Here is a 15649-nt window from a genome sequence, read left to right as displayed (position 1 = left end):
CAAGATTTAGTACAGCTTGAAGCAAAATGGGCAGTAGCTTTGCTTACTGATTGAATGTGTCCTATCTTACCACATTTAAAACATTTAGCATTACGCAATGCACATGAATTACGAGAATGAAACTTTCCATATTATAAACATTTACCAAACTTCATCTCACCTTTGTGATTTGCTTTGTAAATTATACAAATCTTCCTATTGAAGCAATATACCGTCCGTTGTATATCAACTATTGGTCAATGCAAACACATTGACCCAGAACATTCACGCTCATATGTAACGTTTTCCCTTAAATGAATTCCTTGGAGTCTGTAGCGGTAAATAAATCCCCAAAATAAATAGCACTAAGTTTTCGACATTGGATGCTGACCATATGTTTTAGTGGACTCATCTAGCTGAAGGCGCTCGGTCAGGCATCCGCACCAGATCACGTGTGGTAACGCCGTGCTCAACATCAACCGCAATCGCTAGCCAGATTAGATCAGAGAATTCCGATATATTGGTCATCGCCAAATATACTCTTCCGATCTCCTCGACTCTGTCTTTTGATTTCTCTTGGTGGGAACGAAATATATTAGAAGGTGTTACTGGTAGAAGCGTTGTCAAACACTGAATACCTGTGACATCATCATTGGTGAGACCGACGTGATCTGGTACACCTAATTGCAACTGTGAGTCTGTTCCTTTTTGGGATTTTTTATATATCATTGCCTTATTTTTTTATTTTTTTAAACATTGTGATTTTTTTTCGTGTTTTTTCTTGGATATATATATATTTTCCCCTCGTTCATTATCGTACTTCATACTTCATCATGACTGAACAGACACCTACAGTACTCAAGCTTAAGACTTTGTCCCCGCCTTCGTTTCAACTGATGCCTTTCTGGCCCGACAACATCGAAGCCTGGTTTTGCTACGCAGAAGCCGACTTCTACGAGCACGGCGTGATCGACACACGTGCACAATTCCTCGCAGTAGTCAAGGCACTACCGCGCGAATTCAACAGGTACGTAACACCTGGTATGTTTACTAGTGATGTTTCCGATCCTTACGAAATCTTAAAACGCTCGATTCTTAAACGAGGAGACCAAACCGATCGACAAAGGTTAGATCAACTCTTCAACAATATCGACCTGCAACACGGTTCTGCGACAGACATGTTGCAACGGATGAGAGAGGTTATAGGCCCAAGAACTTTCGACGAAGGTCTATTCAAACAATTCTTCTTGTCAAAACTCCCTCAACAGGTGCAAGCAGTTCTGGTCTCGTTCCAGAACAACGCCTTAGACGAGCTAGCTGCATCTGCCGACCGCATTCTAGAAATTACGAAACCTTCTACTACCGAGGTATTTTCAGTCAAAGAAAAACCTCAAGCGACTCAGAATGATATAACCGACTTATGTCACACACTCACGCGTTATCTTAGTCTTCGTACCGACCGTAAGAGATCGCGCACACCACGTAGAAGCATTTCTCGTAAGCGATCTGTCTCTAGACCACGAGAGATAGATAACCCCGACTGGTGCTGGTATCATAACCAGTATGGAAAGTTTTCCAGAAATTGCAGAAAACCCTGCAATTTTCCCAACACGAAACCGACTGATTCGAAAAACAATTCGGGAAACTTCCAAGCCGGCACGCGTTAACGGCAACCGTAGCCGGCGAACAAAGCCGTCTGTTATTCGTCACAGATGTGACAACAAGAGTTCGCTACCTCGTCGACACTGGCGCAGAAGTTAGCGTTCTCTCAGCAAATCCTAACGACCGGCTACACGAATCGACCCTAAACTTACAGGCGGCAAACGGAAAACTGATCGCTACGTATGGCAAAAGGTACGTTTACCTTAACGTGGGTTTACGCAAACCCATACACTGGATTTTCGTTGTTGCAGATGTTTCTATACCAATCATTGGTATGGACCTTCTACAACACCACAATCTGATCATCGATACGCGCAAACGGAGGCTAGTAGACGGGAACACTAATTTGTCCGTTTGCGTAACTTCTTTTACTGGTTGTAGAGTATCCCCAGTCACAGTTAAACATATGATAGACCCACTCTATCAACCACTACTCGATAAGTACCCTGGGATACAACAAACTCAACCGAAACTACCATGTGTAACCAGCAATGTTACACATCACATCACGACTACAGGACCACCTGTATTCTCTAAAGCACGACGACTAGCTCCTGAAAAGCTAAGGTTAGCGAAAAACGAATTCGATCACATGATGGACTTAGGAATCATACGACCGTCAAGTAGCCCATATGCATCTCCGTTGCACATGGTCCCTAAAAAGGACAGCAACGATTGGCGTCCAACTGGTGACTATCGGCGATTGAACGCGAAAACCATTCCCGATCGTTACCCGTTGCCTCACATTCACGATTTGACAGCTACCTTGAAAGGTACAACTGTCTTTTCGAAAATCGACTTGGTTAAAGCGTATAACCAAATCCCTATGGCTACTGACGACATACCGAAAACAGCTATCATAACTCCTTTCGGACTCTATGAATTTTTGCGAATGCCTTTCGGTCTAAGGAATGCTGCTCAAACATTCCAAAGATTCATAGACGACGTTTTTCGAGGTCTCAACTTCGTACACGCGTATGTTGACGACTGTCTAATCGCAAGTCCGGACAGAGAAACACATCCAAGCATCTGGATCTTGTTTTCGAACGACTTCAAAAACATGGCATTACTGTAAACGTTCAGAAATGCCAATTCGGAACCGACTCGTTAGACTTCCTAGGACACACTATCGATGCTCAAGGCATTCGACCTCTTAGGACCAAAGTGGCGGCCATTCTGGATTACGCAGAACCGACCACCGTCAAGCAATTACGCACGTTTAACGGCCTCGTAAGTTTCTATAGACGTTTCATACCCAAATGCGCATTACTTATGAAACCTCTGACCGACCAACTTCGTGGAAATGCGAAATCCATTAATTCGGACGACACCGCACGAAAAGCATTCTACACAGTTAAGGAACTGATTGCTAAAGCAACAATGCTCGCACATCAGGACACCCGAGCACCCATTAGCATCGCAGTAGACGCATCCGACTCAGCAATCGGAGGAGTCTTACAACAATGGGTTAACAACTCATGGCAACCCTTGGCATTTTTCTCTAGAAGGTTGCTAGACACCGAATCGAGGTACAGCACATTCGGTAGGGAACTCCTAGCTATGTATTGTGCTGTACGGCATTTCCAACACTACATCGAAGGTCGTGAATTCACTCTTTTCACGGACCATAAACCGCTCACTTTCTCGTTAAGCTCTCCTTCTGACAAGTACTCTCCCCGTGAGTCTCGACAACTGGACTACATTTCGCAGTTTACTTCAGACATTCAACACATCTCTGGAGCAAACAATGTAGTTGCAGACGCTTTATCTCGCATAACTTCCTTGAACAGTTTCCAAGGAATCGACCTTCTTAAACTCGCCGAGCTTCAAAAGAAGACAGTGATCTTCAGCACGAGTTATCGTCCACAACACTTAAACTACGCATCAAACAGATGGGAACAGGTAAGGAAACCTTACTTTGTGACACATCTACAGGTAGGGATCGCCCAATCGTGCCGAAACATTATCGACGCAATGTCTTCAACACATTGCACAAACTTTCGCATCCAGGTGTTCGTGCAACCATCAAGCTTATAGCAGAACGGTTTTGCTGGCCTGGAATGAATAAAGACGTGAGGGAGTGGGCACGCTCCTGTGTAAGCTGCCAAAAATCTAAGGTTATCAGACACAATAAATGTCCCTTAGGCTCGTTTAAAACTCCCGATGCTCGCTTCGACCATGTTCATCTGGATTTGGTAGGACCTTTACCAGATTCAAATGGATACTCTTATCTCTTAACCTGCGTTGACCGTTTCACTCGATGGCCAGAAGCAGTACCTATCAAGGACATCACTGCTGAAACAGTGGCTCGCACCTTCGTCGAACGATGGGTAGCAAACTTTGGCTGCCCTTCAACCATCACTACAGACCGCGGACGTCAGTTTGAATCCGATCTTTTCCGTCGTCTGACCACACTTTTAGGAATCACTCGCTTCCGAACGACCGCCTACCATCCACAAGCAAACGGGTTGGTAGAACGTTTTCACCGACAACTGAAAGCTTCGCTATCAGCTGCAAACGTTTCACAGTGGACTGACGCTCTTCCACTCGTCTTACTAGGTATCCGCAATGCAGTGAAAGCTGACATTGGATACACTGCGTCTCAACTCGTTTATGGAACGACACTTCGACTTCCAGGAGAATTCGTGGATCCTTCATCCTCTTCAATGAACATGGATCTAACCTCCTACACGAACAGGCTTACAAACGCAATGCGTTCAGTTAAACCTGCTTTCACTCGACCTCAATCAACTGATGTTTTCGTTCAACCTGACTTACGATATAGTACACATGTTTTCGTTCGTCGAGACTCGCATCGACGACCATTCGAATCAGCATACGAAGGACCCTTCAAAGTTCTTCAACGTGAATCTAAGTACTATATAGTCGATAAGAACGGAACAAACGATAGCATCAGCATCGATCGCTTAAAAGCAGCGTATTTAGAAGGAAATCCTGTCCACGTCGATTTTCCTTCGGTACAATCGAACGACACGACTCCGACACTTATAATACCTCATCCGACAACCAACACACACGAAGATACATCGACAGTATCCGAAAATAAACTTAAAACGACGCGTTCTGGAAGAAGGGTGAGATTTCCAGAACATTTAAACGACTATTGCACGTAAGGCACTTCTCGACATTTTATATTATTTTTTAAAAAAAAAAAACAATTTTAATATGTTTATATGTTTTTATTTCTATTTAAAAAAAACAAAACAAAAAAAACAATTTTTTTAACGCTATTACGTGTTCATGAGTTTATTTTCCATTTTTTTTCCGCCGACATTGTGTTTTTACGCACATACGAGTGTATTTCGACATGTACTTACATTTTCTTTTTTCTTTTCCAGGACGGCTGGAAAAGAACGATGACGTTTATGAGGATCCGAAATTTTCATTGTACATTTTCTTTTTTACTATGTTGTACCTCCGTCCCATATAGTAAGGAAAGACGACCAGACGCTGCTAAATTTAGTAAGCTATCAGAAGAGTGTTTACCAACGACAAACTCGTTGGGTTTAAACTTCTGGCTGGCCACGTCTTAGGGTCGTCACTGCCCCACTAGGGGGGAGTGATCTGTAGCGGTAAATAAATCCCCAAAATAAATAGCACTAAGTTTTCGACATTGGATGCTGACCATATGTTTTAGTGGACTCATCTAGCTGAAGGCGCTCGGTCAGGCATCCGCACCAGATCACGTGTGGTAACGCCGTGCTCAACATCAACCGCAATCGCTAGCCAGATTAGATCAGAGAATTCCGATATATTGGTCATCGCCAAATATACTCTTCCGATCTCCTCGACTCTGTCTTTTGATTTCTCTTGGTGGGAACGAAATATATTAGAAGGTGTTACTGGTAGAAGCGTTGTCAAACACTGAATACCTGTGACATCATCAAGTCCTTTAAAAGAAAACCTGACATATTCTTGAGGACTATAGATAGTACCTCACCAACCCTGTTCTTTTTCTTTTTTACCGATAATATTCCTAGTTTCGTGCCTGGAGATATCAGTGATCCACTGCTACTAATTACGGAAGCCCGTTGGGCTAAATCTCTTTCTATTCGATCCCAAACCATTTTAACCATTTGAGTTCGTACAAAAGAAAGGTTAAGCCCTAATTCATTATCACATCCATCACGGTTAACACAGCCAAGTGGCAAGGATATTCACACTGGACGATGATCAATACCACGAGCTCCACATCGATAAGTAGTTTCGTTTTTACATGCTCATCAGAGAGGTATTAAATATTGAGCAGTTGCCACGGTGAAAGCTTCCGCGGTTTACAACTAATTCTATTACGGTTGATGTTTTTGCTGAACTACTCAAACTGTAGACGTATGTCTTTTAGAAAAATTAATTTAAAGGCAAAAATTCTTTTAAATAAATCAAAATGCTTTTTGCTGTAAGTTTACGGCTATTTGATATCGGATCCCATAACTATTAACGGTGGCCAATTTTCCTATTTTGCAGAAAAGTTCGTCCGTTTTGTGAAAATTTTGCGCAAGCATCAGTAGGAAAATTCGGGAAAACGGCACAAAATCTTCAAAATTTATCTGAGAGTTTCTAAAGTTTTCCTTAGATAAGGGGATACTAGACAGCACAAAATGTTATTTGTTGTAATAAAAACCGTACTTGAAAGACACTTAGTAAGCTTCGAATAAATTATTAGTTTTTTATATTTGCTGTTGGCACCTTATGAAATCGTTTTTGACTTCGTATTTCATTTTCTAGTTATAACTACAAACTATATTTTCAGTTATAACTGAATATATAGTTTGTATACATATGTAACATAGGTTATATGTTTATTGATTATAACCCATAAACCCCGTAAATACTTGAACACTTTATAGGTATCCTGTTTATGTCTTCAAATTGCTTTTCGTTCCAGAATTTTTCTCGAAGTTCTTGAAAATGTCCTCAATTCCACGTGTGTCAAGTTAGTTGACATGAAAAAGAAAGGGATAATACTACGTTTCTTTTTGTCTGCTCACAATGACAGATGATACAACGTCTTCACCCGAGGATGACATTTTCGTAGATAAAGGAGAACTCTTGCGAGAAGAGTAATGCTTTACTCACTATAATGCTTTAAATCTAGATACGCTAACCTAAGCAATGAGATTGAAGCAATTTCCGAAGAAATATTAGACATGTAAGTTCGGGCGTTTAGAAAATTTTTGGCTGTTAGACAAAGTGAATTAATACTTACCGAGCATTCTATCCAAGAACAAGAAGTTAAGAATGTAGTGTTTATTTCAGAAATTTTTATTATACTTTTATCAAAGATAGAATGAATATAACTCGTATTTGGAGAAAAAGCAGTCGAAACGTTTGAAAAATACAATAACGTTAGAAGATTATTATTTGTTTACTGTGAATGAATTAGAGAGAGATAGAGATGAAATGTTGACTATGTATGCTAAAAAAAAGTCTGGTGCGTCTGATGCTTTCGTTATACTGTACCGTAGAATTGCAGGATGTTTTACTACAGGAGAAAAAACTCCTGAAACATGTCAAAGAAGAATTAGTATCAACAGCAGATATTCAAGTAAGCTTTCAGATCTTACCGTTGGTACCAATGGTTTTGTATGCTAATCAAATAATTTGTAGATTCATAATAGCTGAAATATAGCTATAATTATTGACAACACAAAACGTTGCACGTATACAGGTTAGCTATATTTATGACAAATTACACTAACTCAAAAAAGACGGAATTAGTTGGATGAGAATCAAAACGTTTGTAGTAATATGAACATCATCTATAGAAAATATCCAGTTATACATGAGGTTGATTTTGGACGATTAAGGTTAGGTAATGAATGATGTTGAAGTTCAAGACATTACTGGATCTATTTTTATCGTTACGTTTAGTTTTAACAGCGCCATTTATGGGCTACAACTAAGTAATTTCATCATTGTGTGTCCACCTACAGACCTGACTTTGATCGACATTCAGGAAGTTTATTGGCTGATGCGGTGTATTGGGCCTACAGACGCCTTATTCCGGACAGTTCTAGTGGAGTTGTATTCTCTGAGCCGGATGGTTTTGTCGTGGAGCTTTCATTGTTCTTTTGAACAACATCATTAGCATAAACGTCGGGTTGAAGTGATATGTTCGAATTCCTCCATATATGATTCATAGCTTGTTCTGTCGACCCCGATCTTGATCAGCTATTGTTGACCTCTAACCTATCATTGTCTTCCTCATTATATTGACTGTATCTCCCTTTGACTTGATTCTTCGTCCTATATTTGTCCATGATTTTTATTATTGGTTGATAGATTGGATCAATTTCGAGGTGATTGACCTGAGTGCCAAGCTTCTAATAATCCCATAGTGTTTTTAGAATTCCTTCTATCCAATTATTATTATTATTATTATTATTATTATTTCAACACATAAATATTGGTACAAGAGGGCACCAAATATATATGCGCCACACCATATTTGTGCGTGCGTGTGTGGGCTGTGATACTACCCGGGTGCCCAGACCAAAGCAGGTGGTTTTCTTAGGGGGTCACACCCCGAGTCTTTGACCTGAAGGTCTAACCCACAAGGCAGTGGGGCATCGTAAGGAGATGCAGTCCCATGGTAGCCGGTGACCAACGATTGGTTCATACACCATTTGTTCCGGCAGGACGCTGGAGCCCATATACACCATTGGTTTGGGATCCGGTTAAGGTGCCGGACATTCGCTTTTCGTCCTCCCATTTTTGTAAACAACACCCCGGCCACGTGAAGGCAGTGAGTAGGACTTCCCTGGCAGAGGCTGTATACGCGTGGCCGTGTGAGAGTATTTCGAGAGGGCGGGCCCACCCCACTATCGGCCATACAAGGGCATTTGGGGGCCCTTCTATCCAATATCCCGACATTTTTGCAGTTGAACGTGTCTCCACAGTTGTCACAATGCATTGATATAAACATGGGTACGTCATGACATTTGACTGCCAATTGACGTTCGTGCGGGCGAAGATGAAGGCGGCGTTCTTGTGGTTTGATGTGGTGTTGTACGGAATTGTAACAGTTTGTTTTGTAGATGACGTTCGGTTTTTCTTATCTTTCACATCGTCCTTTGCTTTGCATAGGATTGATTAAAATGGTTTTGTTGGTTTATGTGCTACGCTTATTCCTACTGTCATAGTTCTACCGGACAAATGATGTTCTATAGGAATTATGGACAAGGAAGGATGTATTAGGTAAGCTGAGGGACTAATTGAATATAAAAGGGTATATGAATCATTGAACATCAATCCAATCAAAAGGTGAGATGACCAAATCTCAAGGACTTTAAACAATCTTGTCACAGTAGGAAAGATCAATTTCAAGATAAATGGAGAATGAAATCCGGTGGACCAGTACGCCATAGATTCTACAGTAGGCCGAAAATACACAAACCAGACATCCAACTTCGTCCAAATGTAGCACTCCAAGGAGCCCCAACAAACAATTTGTCGAGAGAAATTTCACGAATATGGAAACATCTAGCGGATTGATTCAATCACTCTATTAAATCTCCTATACAATTCCTGGACAGGATTAAGAACATTCAAATCAGCAACGACGAGCTGATGATATTCTTTGATTCAACGGTCTTGTTCACATCAATTGAACCGATCTCAGCGAGGGAAACTTTATCCCTGCTCTTCAACAACGACACAAATCTCCCAAAGTACACGAGGCTTCAATGTCAAAGTTTACTAGAAGTCATTGATTTATGTTCAACAACACACTTTCAATTCAACGAAAAAATCTACAACCAAACGAAAGAAGCACCAATAGGATCAATAATATTAGGACTTATTGAATAAGCAGTGATGCAAAGACTGAAAGCCTCGGTCTTACCAGTGATCAAGCCAAAAATATGGATTCATTATGTGGACGGCACATTGGTCACCATCAAGAAGGACGAGCTGGAAAACACTTTTAATCTGATCAACAGCATTTTCGATGACATAAGGTTCACGTTAGAACAGGCGTCAAACAATAAACTATCATTCTTGGATGTATTAATCACCAGGACCGATACAGGAAAACTGGAGATTTAAATATATCGGAAGCCAACTTACATGTCGGTTAAGACACCTGGAAGCGAAATAAATTCTAGATTTGTTCTTAATCGTTCTAAATAAAACTTCGTTTTACCACAGTCACGGATTTCTAATTTTGTTTGATTCTGCTAACTTTAAGAAAGTTTCAAACTTTATGAATTGCGGTCTGATAACTAGGCATTGATATCTGTTCATATTTAGTTAATCTAGTTACTCCTAATTATCCTTAGCATCCCGGTATAAAGTCCAATATGTTTTATCCGTTTTGAAAACTATGTTCTTATAAGCACAGATTACGTAAGATCAATAAGATGCATACACATCCAGCTGGGTCTCAAAATTTATAAAACGTGCATTCTGGTTTTCATAGGTGTTTATTAATGTGAATATAACTTATTTAGAGAAATAGTTCATAAAGACGTTTTGTTCAAGTTTAGTTTAATTTTGTTTCTGATTAGTTAATTCGTAAAAAACAAGAAGCAGAAATTGAACGTTTAGAAAAAGAAATAAGAGCTACCCGCAATTACCAATCAGGAAAACTTCAACAGTTTAAAGAGATATCTAAACAAAAACATTTGGAGTTGGAAAAAGAAGCTAAGATTATCTTGGATAACGTGACTGAAAAAAGTAAAAAGGTATATGTCTACCTGCTATTCATCTTCCGATAACTTTTTGATGAACTGACATAAACTAGTCGATGTATTTGCTGCCTTTTCTTAATTTTAGAGAACATTCCTAGATCTGGTAGCCTTTAGTGGAGCCATTCTAGTCACTTGGTCGCAATATTTCTGATGTTTTCGAGAAGCATATAAAGGTTGATTTATTTTGATGGCGAGTAGTTGAGCTTATTCTTAGTCATTAGGATGACTGGAACATTTAGCGATCTTATCGCTAAATATAACAAGTATTTTAAAGAGTTCCAAGCTATAGTGTGCAGAGTGAGATCGCATCTGTTCATCCCTTCTTGGGTGACCAGTTACGCTTACTGATAACGCTTCGAATATAAGATAATTTTAAGATACCTACATTTTTGTTCGCATTACAAAACATGTTTATAGTCTAATCGGTCTTTGTAACGGTTATTAGTGTCAGTCTCCCTCCAGTTGTTAAGGTTTTTGATTAGTTCCCATCTCTAGAAGTTTTTGTTGCGCAACATGTGTTAGATAAGGCATTGTGTAGCAATTATATTCTGTCTTACATCTATGGTTTCTGATATACTTGGTCATCATTACCCAAGCAGAAAAACATGGTGAATTTTTAACTAAAATGGATGATTTTTGCCAAGTTTAATAAAACTGGCAACATTTCAGGTATCTATTCACACCCACGTTTACAAGTGAATCTATAGGTTCCCCACAGACTTTACTAATAACCTTCATTTTCTAAAGAACATGGGACAATGTTTTCTTCAGGGTTCGGAAAAGAATGGACGGTAAAGATATGGGGAAGTAGGTGGTATGCAGGATTTTAAAATTTCCAAAACCCGTAATTTCATCATTTAATAAGCTAATATGTCATATTTTTTAAAACAAAGTAGTATTTACAAAGAATTTAACCTCAATGTAACGTAATTTCTAGGAAAATCGAAACGTCTGTATATTATCTTGAATAATATTACGAGTTTTTTCCCAGTCAAACTACCCCTGGTGTCCTCTTTAAAATTTGTTTCCACTTCTTTCTACTTTGAATAATATCAAGTGCCGTGTCTTCAATTTTTGAGCAGTTGCCTCCTGTTATGACAACGGATATCACTCACATATGTGAAGCACATTTCAGCCGAAGTTGTTACACCATTTCAACAACGAGAGAAGCGATTAATAGTATAAGCTAGTAGGAGTGAAAAATCATTGTTTACGTCACCTTTTTCGTTGTCATTGTTAGTTAGGCATTTGTACTTTGATAAGTCTTACTAACTTGGTTGAATGCGTTGTAAGAAAATAACGACTTTAATTTCTTTGATATATATTTCTGTATTTGACCAGTGGTTCTGTCTCAAATAATATTTAGTTGGGATTTAGCTATATGTTTTATCATAAGAGAATACCTGTTGAAACATCCAATTTGGTTTTTAGACTTATCAACAAAAGAGTAGTTGCAGAATCTACCACAGACACAAGCTATTGTAAACGCCTTTTATCAAAAATATTTCCCCAAATGTTACGGAAGCATGACAGATATTGCAGATTGTTTAAGTGTGATTATGCCATACACTTACTTGTCAGATACTTCTCTCTTCACTTAAAAGTACATTCTGAAATTATATACTACAGTTTTAATCATCATATACTGTTTGCCCAGCGAATGTCGATCATGTCTTTCGGAGTTCTCCATTTCTCTTCACAAGGCATTAAATAAACTCGTTACTGTATTCCTGGTTATTTTTTTGGTTGTAAGTCCTTAACCATCCACATTCAACCGAATAAAAATAATTATAAAATTCATGAATCTTTCAGTGAACCTACTGTCATGCCACCTCAATACAGATTGACTAATATGACAAGATCAAAAGAGCTTCATTAAGTCAACGTAGAAATCGATCGGCATGATATTTTAAGTGTGTCCACTTAGTAGACTATTGATTGATGCTAAATATTACTCATTCAAAGTATAAAACTCTGGTTAGTAACCTGACTCTACAACGGCATATGAAGTGTAGTGTATGCACATTTCATTTTGATTTATTTTGGAAGTCAAATAATTCTTCATCACCATTCTGCAGTTTTCATCATGTATTGTTGGATTTGGGTTCTCAGTATAAGGCATAACCCATTTAATCATGTCCGCTAACACAGAAGTGTCAGAGATGACAGTGGCGACGAGTATGGGATACGACTTCGGCCAGGGAAACCTCGATGGGTCAGTTAAGCACCGGAAAGATATGATAGTAATAGACGTAACCACTGATCAATATCTATCGTTATCAAAGGACATCACATTTGGATTTCCACTATATTGATCCTACTGATTATGGTTTCATGTTCTAACTTATGTTGGAGGATTCTAAAGCAATTTGCTCATGGATGATGAATTATTATTGGATCTGGAATTCAGTTAAGTTTTTCCAATTGAATTGCTTTCTAGTTATCCTGTTTGATCTCTTTTTATTACAACAGATTTCAAACAAACTGATCGTTGAACATGTTAATAAGATATGTAAAGAAAATGAGGAATTGTATAAGGATATCCTAAATAAATCAGAATTAATAAAAGCTATGGAAGCAGAAAAATCGAACTTGGAGAAACAAAATGAAGAGGTCAGACATAATCAGGTTTTTTCCAAGGTGAGGTTATGTTTTAGGTATATTTTACACAACTACTATTCAATAAGAAACGTAGTGCAAAATCTCTTGTGAGGATGAACTGATCTGACTAAGAACCCATAACAATTTGACATGTCTTTTCAGCATTTTGACTACTGTACAAATTCGACGAAACTAGGGGTATTGAAGATCAGCAGAAAAGGAATGTAGTTATATACAGTAGAAAATTGAGGGTTCGCAGGTTTTAGTGAAAGATGACAATAAGTAGATAGGATTAGGTCATAGAGATCTTTCTAATGTGTTTTTGTCGAGTTCCCATGGATCAGCATTTACTAACCTAGCTAGACTATCATTGGTTCCATACGTAAGGCTGAATATCAGTATACTAATAAACTTCATGAATACATTCATCTACCGAGACTAGTACTTTTTGCAAACCTTTTTTCATTTGGGCTGATAGGTAGTCTAGATAGTTTGTCACTTGATCGAACTTAGTTACCTGAATATCTACTTTTACCTTCTTCCTGAAGGACCGAAAAAATAGGCTGTTTAAACACTTCACACTATTTTTCTGTGAATCAAATAATTTGTGGTGACGTGATACAATAGAAAATGCAGCTATCTGTATAACTTGTCAGGGATTTTGACTTAGATTGTTCATAATCTCTCATTTTACTTTACTTTTAGGACCTGGAGTATGTTGAATATAAACGTTGCGAAGGCTTGTCACAACTGAAAAGTTTATCACCACAGAAATAAAGCAGCATTAAGTTGTCATCTATTTTTAAAAGCAAACAGACTTTTTAAAAAATGCTGTTTCTATCATTCTATTTTTGTGTAATTAGTTTTCTTTACGGATTTGAGTAGAGCCAGAGTAACATTAGACTCAGAATACTATGAATTCATTATACTTCGTGGTTTCTCATTAGCCGCTTATAACTGTTGATGTGTATTAAAGGGTAACATTAAGGTGTGATATAATATGTAGCAATCGATATTGATCACATGAGAAGTTAGAGTAACAAAGATTATCAATAATATATATATTATATAATTAAATGTAGTCCGGAGGCAGAATAGGATGGATCGTATAATAATTACAGTTGTAAAGATTCGAGTTTCATAGGTTTAGCGTTCGCGCGCAAGAACTAAGGTCCGGGGTTCGATTTCTACCTTGGGAGTCGTGGATGCGCACTCATGAGGAGATCTATACAAGGACAAAACGACCATCTGGTGCTTTCCGGTTTTCAGTAGTGGTCTAACTTGATGAGTTTTTCGAAGTTTAGAAGATCAAGCCGATGAAAAAACACCCATGAATGAAAGGATAATTTTGGCACACATAAATTAAAAATACGTTTGACGAAGGCTGAGTACATAACAAGATAACAATGTTTTCAGTTCAATATGCATACAAAGTAAAGTGATACTATTTTAGTAGTATAGAATCGTAACAGCTGGATCTTGAACCTTCATTTCACTTTAAGGTTACTTCCCTATATATTTCTAATTTTGGTCACCTATAACTTGGTCAAGCATCCGAATAGACAAAACGACTGGCATTAGGTAGCACCAAAAAATTAACTCAACAGTGGCGTTGAATGATTGAATTTTGAAATGAGTAAATAATTAAAAAATGCAGGGCAAAATTACTTTAAAAAATTAGATTATTGTTTACCGGTGTTTTATAATATAGGAAAGATCCGTTTTGCATATCAGTTGTTGTGTTGTAATGACCACTTTGTACGATGTTGCGTACGTATGAATATCACACAGATAATCGAAATGGAAACAATACAGACCAACTAAGCAGATTTTTTATTTTTCATTCCTAACTTTTTACATATCAACAGATTTCAATTATCATCTCGACAGTGATAGTGTAATAATACAATCGCTAAGGGAATCATAGATTGAATGTTGATCTACATCTGGAAAATAATACAGATTCGTTTGTGATATTGTGAAAACCACTCACTGGCTTAGATGTAACTTCATTTAGTTTATTACTTCTGATGTACAACTAATTAGATCTGGAATTTATGAACGTGATTGTTGGTAAATAAAAAATACTAAGAAAAATTTAGGTCGTGTAATCTTCCAAATATAATGACCGGTTTTTATCTCTATTGATTTCCTGTTTAGATATCCGATATTTTCAAAATAAAATATTAACTAGTAAAATGAGCTTTATACAACACAAATACAAACTCTACATAACGTTTAAATATTATTTTATTGAAATCCAACCTAGAACTAAGTTGTAAATTGCATGGTTTGACAGACTGAATAACAACATTGATCTACTATGAAACCGATGAACTGTAACCTAAGCTGTTTCAGACCATTTTGATTATTTAACTAACATAATGAGGAAACAAAATGAATTATTATCACTTAGTAACACCATTAAAACGTAAGAATAACTGAATAGTTGCTCTACACTAATTTGAGTCAGTTTATAAATACATATTGGCATCAATATACATAACTAAATATAGGATCTATCATCTACTGATGAACATTTAAAAGTAAAAGCTAAAACCAAAACAAATGTGGAGGTAAGAAATACTGTTTCTTCTGATAATTGGTCTTATATTTATATTTTATCACAATTTGTTTTGATAAAATACTAAAATTATTGAAGTGATTTAATCCATTAGCTTCCTAAAACGATTGAT

General features: G+C 37.8%; 1 protein-coding gene across 2 annotated transcripts; it reads left to right on the top strand.

The window, feature by feature from the left end:
- Positions 1-5800: 5800 nt before the first annotated feature.
- MS3_00008683 (uncharacterized protein) lies at positions 5801-14046 on the top strand (the record flags this gene model as incomplete). Of its 2 annotated transcripts, XM_051217017.1 has the most annotated exons (9): positions 5801-5991; positions 6548-6722; positions 6758-6811; positions 6848-6902; positions 6949-7093; positions 7128-7207; positions 10170-10346; positions 12825-12992; positions 13659-13730. In XM_051217017.1, the coding sequence occupies exons 2-9, from the start codon at positions 6652-6654 to the stop codon at positions 13728-13730; spliced, it is 822 nt and encodes a 273-aa protein (XP_051065647.1). In that variant the 5' UTR covers positions 5801-5991; positions 6548-6651. The 2 variants fall into 2 exon arrangements, with proteins under 2 accessions (XP_051065647.1, XP_051065646.1); XM_051217016.1 differs by having other exon boundaries at positions 5801-6302; positions 6945-7207; positions 10170-12992; positions 13659-14046.
- Between the last annotated feature and the right edge of the window lie 1603 nt (positions 14047-15649).

Source organism: Schistosoma haematobium, chromosome 6 (genome assembly GCF_000699445.3).
Source record: "Schistosoma haematobium chromosome 6, whole genome shotgun sequence".
Taxonomy (NCBI): domain Eukaryota; kingdom Metazoa; phylum Platyhelminthes; class Trematoda; order Strigeidida; family Schistosomatidae; genus Schistosoma; species Schistosoma haematobium.
This window is presented reverse-complemented; position numbering and strand designations above follow the sequence as displayed.